Below are 9,069 nucleotides of genomic sequence, written 5' to 3'. Positions count from 1 at the left end.
TTGCAATTTTCAATGTCGATATGGAAAACAAAGAAAATATTGATATTTTTGAAGAATTTCCAATAAAAGATGAAGCGAACCTACAATTAATAGACACAAAATTAAAAAATGATACGAGATATAGAAACGAAATGGTAAGTCTAATGTTTGTCATTCAAAAAATATTACAAAGTATCTTTGATGAAAAGTTTTAACAAATGTATTTTTTATTGAAACATTGTTATTTAAAATTGTAGATTTTACGTTAATATCTTTTTTATTCCGAGACGTCTTTTATAAAGAATAGTTGTTTTAAAAATAAAATTATATTTTGATATATTGTGTGATTTTTGAAATAACATAATTATATATAAAATATTTAAATAACAAAATAACATTAATTTGAAATAATTGCAGATAAAGCAGTTGTCACGTCTAACACGTGACGATTTAAAAGCAACTTGTATAGGACTCATGAGAGCAATAATATCAAATGAACTTGCTGTAAACTACAGCTGGTTTGGAGCAAAAAAGAAACAAATTTTCTCACAACTAGAGATATGCAAAGTCATTTTGAGTAAGTAAAATACTTAAAATTGATGTTTATTGTCTTAAATAATTTATTATTCTTTATAATTCCATGCATTTGTAAATATCGATAATATTTATTCTTACAATTTATTAAATGTATTTACAAATATTAATAATTTTCTACTATCTCTTGTATTATATAAATAAGCATATAGTGACTTTTTTCACATTTAAATTATATCATATAAATATTCTCATTTAGTTTAATAATTAATAAAGAAATGTTATAATAAATAATGTTATTCTCTCTTTCAGGTGTAATTCGAAAGTCACATATAGATGCAACAGACGAGAAAATCTCTGCTCCAATTAAAGTATGGCTAGCTCATGCAAAAGAACGGCTCGGAAGACGAGCTGAAAACGTAGTTGAAAATATAGCTCAAAACGTAGTTGAAAACGTAGCTGAAAACATAGCTGAAAACTGAATATCAACCTGACAAGCAGATGTATGTACGTGTAACATTTACGGTACTTCAGCATGAATACGTGACTCTAAATCGAAAAAAGGCCTAAAGTAAATCATCCTATACATCCAGGAAGAGTAATTAGGATGGCTATGCGACGTAATATCTACAAGTATATTTTTTCGGAAAAATTAGATTTAATTGAAAAATTTAAATGAGTACAATGTGTCAGAGGCGCAAATCAAATCATCAGTTATGTATTCCGCGAAGATGTCACACATTCTCGATATAATCACGTAATGTTAGAATGTACTCATAACGTTTGTAACCGATGGATTACATATTAACGGTCGCTTTTAAATCGTCACATCTTAGACAATTCCTTTATCTGTAATTATTTCAAATTAACATTTTATTTTTCAAATATGCGTATGGCGAATTATATCAACTGTTCTGACCGTAAATTCCAAGACCGTACATATTATATTTGGTACGTCATCCGATACTAAGGCTGGGAGCACATGAAATGCATAAGCATAAGACCGCTAGACCAATGATTATCTAGCATAAAATCGCCATACTGATTTACATATAAGATTCTCATCGATCTAGCTACCTTATGCTGTGCTTATGCTTTGTTATACATTTCATGTGCTCCCGGCCTAACTCGCGATCTACTCGTATGATGCACTGGAAAAAAATTAAAAGAATAACATTTGTCAAATTCATACCTAAGTTGTCCGTTTGTACATTACTGTACAATTTTGAATGTATTTAATTGATAATTACAAAGTCATAATTAATAGTGTATCTTTATATATACTCACTGGCAAAAAACCGGGCACCTATATTAAAATCTAGCTGGTGCCTGGTTGTTTTGCCGATGAGTATGTATATATATACATATATATACATAATTTTTTTCGTGTATGCAGTATACCTCCATAAATTTCATGGCTTTATAATGAATAGTTTATTTTTATAAGATTTACATTTATATATTATATATATGTTATTGATATCTTTATGAAATTCCTTTTTGTTTAAATATTCTTGCTGTGATGTTAATTTGTATCTTAGATTGTAAGCGTGACATTAGCTTACACGTTAGAGGAAATGTTAAAATATATTCGTATATATTCTGTTTTGGAAAAATGTAAATGCGTTTCAAGACGCGAAAAATGTACGCAAATTATTTGCTATTTTTTGTTTATTTAAATTTACGGTTAAATTTGCATATATAAAATTTTTATATATATTGTGCGTGTAAACGAGTGATTAAGAATTTGAATAATATAAATAAATATTTCTTTAAGGCAATAAAAAGTATAAATTATTAAAACCTAGCCTAACCTAACCTAACCTAACCTACAATATATAAGCGCGCGCCAAGCTGCGTATATTGTGCGTATATATGCAGACTATTCTGAACATATATTGACGACATCGAATGAATATACTACAAAATATTCTCAGAATGTTGTATGAACTAAAGCAGAAGACGGCATACGAACATCAATAGTAAGTACACAGTATATCATAGTACGTATCTCGAATGATCTTAGTATATACGTAATATACTATGACGATGTTCTGTGAAAGATCTCAGAATGTACTTGTGCTATCTGGGTTATGGAAACTTTAATTAAATTTTTTGTATATTTCAAAGTGGAAAGTACTCTTTTAGTAAAAAATCATATCTTATTAACTTGAAATTAGCTTGTATAAGAGGAGAAATGAAAAAATCTGTTACTATTTGCCCTCCCCTTTTCCTTACTAATTTTATAACAAGCTTACGAAAGATTTGTAAATGAAAAAGTTACGTGGCTTTAAAGTCCTCAATTCTAATCACAAAATTATTTAATTTCTACGATTATTGAAGATTGATTTGAGCATTAACATCTGATTAAACGAAAGATTTAAAAAACAGTTCAAATAGCACCGTTCTTTTCGATGTAGTTTTAATGTTAAATCGATAATAAAGTTTATGAACATCGCGGTCGACAATCGCTATGCAGCGCGTTTTATCATGCAGAAATCCAAGAAAGGTGCTCAGTGTCAGGTAGTTTGATGCTCTCATGCATCTTCGATGAAGCTTGCAAGATGCCTCGGGACTTCGCCCGTCTCTCTCTGTCCCGCCCCCGTAATAAAATTTGGATCGATCTCTTTATGACAGTTGAAACGACATTGTCGTCTTTAAATTATAAATCGAAATTTCGAATACAGATGGTTGCATAACCTATGCGATTAAAATATTTATGATATATCGTAGATGACGAGCCGAAAATTTATACCAGTTATGCCATTATTGAAGATATAAATGATATACCACGTACCAAACTGGCAAATATAGATAGGATACTATAACTTCAAATGGGAGTATTAACTTCCTGTTTACGAGTTATGTAAATAATATCTACAATTTTTACTCTTCCGACAAGTCGGAATATATTTTTATGGACAGTCAATTGCGATAATTTTAACCTTTTTCAAATATAATTTTAATTTTATTTCTCGTTATGCATGTAATAAAAATAGTCACGCAATACTATGCAGTATATTCGCAAATACTATAATAATATTAAAAGTCTGAAACTACATAAATTATTAAAATGCCACCTGCGGTCTAAAATGGATTTTGGTGCTTATATGGTAATTGTGTGAACCTATTTATAATTTCCAGTTCAGATAAACTGCGCGCCGAATATTTGTCAATCTTGAAACACAGCTCCAAATTGAATCTAGACTACATAATACCATGAATTAAATTGACAAGCAATTTAATAATTTTTATGCCAATGAGCATCTTATTAAATTCTGTAGAATAACTTATTGCGAAAAATAGATTACCTCAGCCAGAAATTAAACCCGGAGCTCCGTACTCTCTAAGCGGGCGTCTTACAGTTCGAGACAAGATTTATCACAATAATTGGTAAATATGGAAAGAAACGTTATTTTTTAGACCGCATATGGCATTCTAATAATTTATGTAGTTTGAACTTTCGTGGTCTCATTAGATTTAGATTATATTTAGAATTAGATTTCATATTAATGTTTAAAAGTCTTAAAATGAATGACATTGCAATTGCACATCTGCATCAACGTCCTCAAAGTGCGCAAAGTGTTGGCAATGTTAGAATGTTAGATAGTCTTGTTCGAGGGGTTGACACATTAAGGCATCGCGCCTTATCTTACAATGAAGACGACAATATTGAGCAAACTGGTAGACCGCCATTTCGGCTCCCATCGACTTTGGTCGATCGAGCACCGAAATGTAATGATTCCTCGTCATATCTGTTCCGGAATCTGGGACAAATCTTCTAGGGTTCCCCTAAATGTACAGGAATACAACGTTATTGGACGATGTCACCTGCACACTTGACCAAAAATCGATTTTAAGACAAAAATATACTTAAAAATTTATTGTACAGAAATCCAAGAAAGATTTTCTTTTTACTGATAATAATAATTATAAAGATAACTTTTAACTTAATAAATGCGCAAGTGAAAAGTTCGATTGTCCGAAGAAAGATTTTGAAATAATCTATTTTATTTATATAAATTTTGTGTCTATCATAGCTATAATATTCTTATTGTTATTCGATCACGTAAACACTAGACTAGGATTAAGAGTTGTCATATGAGTAGAAAATTTTCAGTTTTATTATTAAAAAAAACCAGTATTCGCATTAACCCCGTATCCTTATATAGGAAAGATCCAACAAATTTTAAAAAGAAAATAAAATTGTTAGGTATAAGGTCTCTATTTTGATCTCATTGTTACGATTGTAATAAAAATTTCGTAAATTCCTGTAATGGAGATCGACAAGACAATGCAGAAATGCTCTCTGTTTTGTTTTAGAGAGAACTATCGTTCTCTTATTCCTTTGTCTTAAGACTCTCGTATTGTTCGATCTGTCTCGACGCGAGACATTGGACAGACGCAGGTGTTCCATATAGATAGCAAGCATTGGCACAGGGCCAATAAAGGCACCTACACCTCTTCTCTCTCTCTCGCGTACCCCTCATATTTCCTAACGCTATCTTGCCGCGTTCAACTTCGTATCCGAGTATCGATTCCGAAGCTACCGCGACTTTTCATTGAATTTCCATGTGTCACTTACGGGCTTTTCTTTGTCAATTTTTTCTTTCCCCTTCTAACGGATAGATAAAGACAAAAATGTTGTAAAATGTTACAAAAACATAATTGTACAAATAAATAAATATTTTTTTATTTATCAGTAATCAGAGTAATCAGAAATGATAAAACGTATATTTCCTAATTATAAATATATTTTAGAAGAACATGTAACTAATGTATTAATTATTAATATATTAAAGAATATTAATCTTTCTTTGTCGAGAGATTTAAAAGTAACAAAATTTAATATAGATCATGAGTCTACTGATTTAAATTTATATTTTTAGAAAATTTAATAATATGTGTATTTTTTAGTTTACTTGATAACTAAAGAAGTAATAGCGCAAGATGGAAGTAACTGTTCAACTCCTTGTACGTTGCTAGACATGGCACGACAGTCTCTTGATCGTGATTTGTTCTTCAAAGCGCTCGATTTCTCGCATGTCGTCGTGCATGACATCGTAAAAACTACCTCATCGTTTTTGTCGCTGTTCGTTATAGTGAGCACGTTTAGCAGCAACGTTAAACACGAAACCTATCTTGTAAGCCCACGTATGGAAGTAAACGTGGATTTTTTAACGAGCTCCAACTTCTTTACAATTTCGTTCAGTGGTGCAAATCAAGTGTTGAAGCAACTTAACGACGAGGATTCACTCGATGTCGTGACAGCGATAATGATGACCATCTGCGAGAGGGCAACCGAGGGCGTGGAAAGGCAGGAAGGGTTCAGCCGTGGCTCTCTGAATTATTAGGGATTGCGGAAGTGTGAGTTCTCTATCCCCAGATTTCTTGATTTTCTGTCCTCGCGAGTAGGAATTCCAGATTTTTCCACATTCTCGAACGATTGCTCCTTACATGATTAACATTACGCGACTTATAAGAAATTACAAATAATTAAGAGTTCAATTATATAAAAAATTGCTTGGCTAATAGCTATATAAATAAGTTTTTAATGTCGAATGAAAAAGAAAAAAATATATTTAAATTTTTTAAGCTACACGGAAAGAACGATTTTGTTGTAAGATCTAAAAATTTTGCTAAAAACAAATCTGAAAATAATTTTTCGTTGAACCATCAAAATAATTTGTTGGAATGTTAAAACTGATAAGCATTGCTATAAAATGTTTTGATATTCTAGCAAACACTTTGACTTTTGCACAAAATTATTTTGATTATTGAACAAAAATTATTTTTAGATCTCAGCAAAATTGTTCTTTCCGTGTATATGCATCATACCAAAAACTACAAGTAAAAAAATTATTTAATCTTTTATTTATTTCAATTTATATACTTTTATTTATTTTCTACAGTTTTCTGTACTAATTTTTGTATTTTTATTTAAATAAAAATGCCCGTTATACTGACGTAATATTTTTAATTTCAGAAGTTGAAGACCTATCGCACAAAATTTGGATATACAAGCAACGAGACCATATTCATAGATATCGCAGAGAAGCACCCGGTACGTACCCGTTGGGGTAAGATGGTGACATTGAATTATTGTTAACCTGGTAAATGCAGTCCGGCAGCTGTCGTCGCGCTCGTCGCTGAATGCGACAAGGCATTCCGCTAAAATATGCGAATGCATAATTGAAAAACGGCGCGGAGCGCCGAGAAACCACGGCTTTTTCACCGTTTCTCGAACTGCACTCGTAAGATGGGATTAAACTACGCCCGTCAGGGGTAACTTAGCGCCACACTGAATAAAGATCGTATCATCGGTACTTTCTTTCTCAGGAGAGTAATTCGTCAGCTCCATTTACGATATATACACGAGATTCCGAGATCTGTCTTCACTCCGGCACTCCCAAAGTCACCTCTGCCGGTGCAGTTTAATTCTGTTTTGCGATACCTGAGTTTCCCATTTCCATATAAAAGCGATATAAAATAATTAAGCGATATTTTATATGTAAACTAATTATTTTATCTTAATAAAAAAGATAAGTTATTCAAAGAGGTTATAAGTTTCAATGAAAAGGAAAAAAGTTAAAAACATAAAAAATAAATTGATGATAATCAATACTATATAATGCAATAATTCTTAATAATATATTATTGCAAAAAAGAATTTAGATAATTAAGGCAAATTTGCGATACGCTTGCGGCATTTAAAACGGCAGCGACTGATTCGTCTCACTGCAGTTATCTCAAATATCAGTTTGATGAAAATCGAATATTGAATTAAAAAAAAATAATTTAGTTGATTTAATTGTTCAACAGAAAAATTATTCGGCGGTATAAATTAAACACAATTTAAACGTACAATTCTCGATGTATTTTGGGGATATAACCACAATTAATTGAAAGAGCGTAATTGGCTGCACACAGAATCTAAGAGCACGGGATATCGATATCAAATTAGGTCAAATTATCGAACAATCACGGTCGAATAATCACGGGGAAAATTGTACAAAACGGGCAAAAATAATAATCGCATAGACAATGGGTATAGCAAAGTCCCAATTAAAGACAATCGATACCCGTTCTTCCGATAGAAGATATTCGATTGCATCTGCAGGCTGACAAACGACTAGGTGATTCGAATAATGATTTGGGCGAGATATTCGAAGTCGTAAAGTTCTGCACGAGCTTCGAATCGCATAAATCCTCCGCTCGGCGGTATAGATAGCGAGCGCGGAGGGTGTGGGAATGCAAAGAGGGAGGAGGCAGGTAGAAAGTGAAAGATGAGGGAAAGTAAGACGAATGCTGGCCCGGCAAGAGAGAGAAACGAGAGGAACGGCGATTTCGAGTCGCCGGCAAGGCGCGGCGCAAAGACAGCATCGTAGTCCGCCGCTATATTAGCAAAGTTTTATGACGTATGTAGCCGCGACGTGCAGTCATTGGGGGGAAATGCAAGTTTCCATCTCTCTCGCTCCGCGATGCGAGTCCGCCGCCGCGCTACGAGCCCCTTGGGTCTACGGACAAGGTAGATGGGGGGGGTGGGGGGGTGGAATGAGGAGGGTGAGATGACATTGGGGACGAACTGCGCGGGCCGACTGCCAGGGAAACTTATGCGAATCTGAAAATTTTGAAACACATCTCGCGCGGACAAGTTCGCGTATGGTTGGATATCTTCATTAGTCGCTTCACTTAATAAAGCGGACTAAATCCTTCTTGTATTAACGAAAACGTGCACGTCAGTGTCAAGACTTGTTACTAGGACGTATGTACTTAAATATAACAAATATACCGTTTAACATTTGAACAAATTGGATATAAGAGATTAAATTATTTATCTCCTTGCTGATATATACGGACGAGAATTCCGAAGAAATATCGTGGAATTGGGAAGAGGAGAGGAAGAAGACAATCTTCCATTAATGACAATAGTCATCTTGGGTCCATTCAATTCTCTAAACTCGCCTCTTTCTTGGCGATCGTTGCTTAGCGCGATCCTCCGATCTCGCCGGGCGAAGAGCTTCAATCTATTTATCTATATATCTATCGCACAGGTCGCCTAGTCGACCATTTCGTTCGATTCGGAACACGCTATCTCTCCCGCTGGCAATGGCAGAAACGAATTCCCGTAATCCCGTCAGACGTTTTCCGTCGAGCCGTTATTTAAAGCCGTTCAACGGGCATTCGATGAGCGAAGTTATCAGCCATAAAATAACTTCAGTTATATCTCCGTTTCAAGATACGAATACGAATAAAATTTCTTTTTCTTTTAGCTAAATACATTGTCTAATTATTTAAATTAAACGTATACTATTTAATATAGTATATAATTATTAGCAAAACCAATTATGGCAAAAATACTGCTTTAAAATAACAGCTAATATGTGTGTTTACAGATTATTAGTCCGAAATGATATTTTGTTCTACTTCAAATCGATAAAAATATACCGTTTCATTATAATCTATATTTTATAAAATTATAAAAAATATATATATACAGATATAATTCTTTATATAAATATATATAAATATATATACGAATACGTATTTACAGTT

The 9,069-nt window shown here is 33.0% G+C and overlaps 1 protein-coding gene and 1 long non-coding RNA gene across 2 annotated transcripts; both read left to right on the top strand.

Moving 5' to 3' along the window:
- The first annotated feature begins 16 nt into the window (after positions 1–16).
- On the top strand, positions 17–2,333 carry LOC105454941. The gene is made up of 3 exons (XM_011697926.1): positions 17–134; positions 397–556; positions 826–2,333. Exons 1-3 carry the CDS (start codon positions 21–23, stop codon positions 993–995), a joined length of 444 nt encoding a protein of 147 aa, XP_011696228.1. The 5' UTR covers positions 17–20; the 3' UTR covers positions 996–2,333.
- Positions 2,334–5,508: 3,175 nt separating this feature from the next.
- Positions 5,509–7,069, top strand: LOC105454940. Its single transcript, XR_975068.1, has 3 exons — positions 5,509–5,657; positions 5,726–5,880; positions 6,500–7,069. It is a non-coding gene; the product is annotated as an uncharacterized LOC105454940 (long non-coding RNA).
- The last annotated feature ends 2,000 nt before the right edge of the window (positions 7,070–9,069 follow it).

This window comes from Wasmannia auropunctata, unplaced genomic scaffold, assembly GCF_000956235.1.
Source record: "Wasmannia auropunctata unplaced genomic scaffold, wasmannia.A_1.0 LD335969.1, whole genome shotgun sequence".
In the NCBI taxonomy this organism is placed as follows: domain Eukaryota; kingdom Metazoa; phylum Arthropoda; class Insecta; order Hymenoptera; family Formicidae; genus Wasmannia; species Wasmannia auropunctata.
Note: the sequence above shows the minus strand (reverse complement) of the source record. Positions and strands in the feature narration are given on the sequence as shown.

Coding starts and splice junctions, on each gene's coding strand:
- LOC105454941 (XM_011697926.1), top strand. CDS start 21: ATGGAAAACAAAGAAAATATTGATATTTTTGAAGAATTTCCAATAAAA. Junction 135..396: donor CGAGATATAGAAACGAAATG/GTAAGTCTAATG, acceptor AAATAATTGCAG/ATAAAGCAGTTGTCACGTCT. Junction 557..825: donor GATATGCAAAGTCATTTTGA/GTAAGTAAAATA, acceptor TCTCTCTTTCAG/GTGTAATTCGAAAGTCACAT.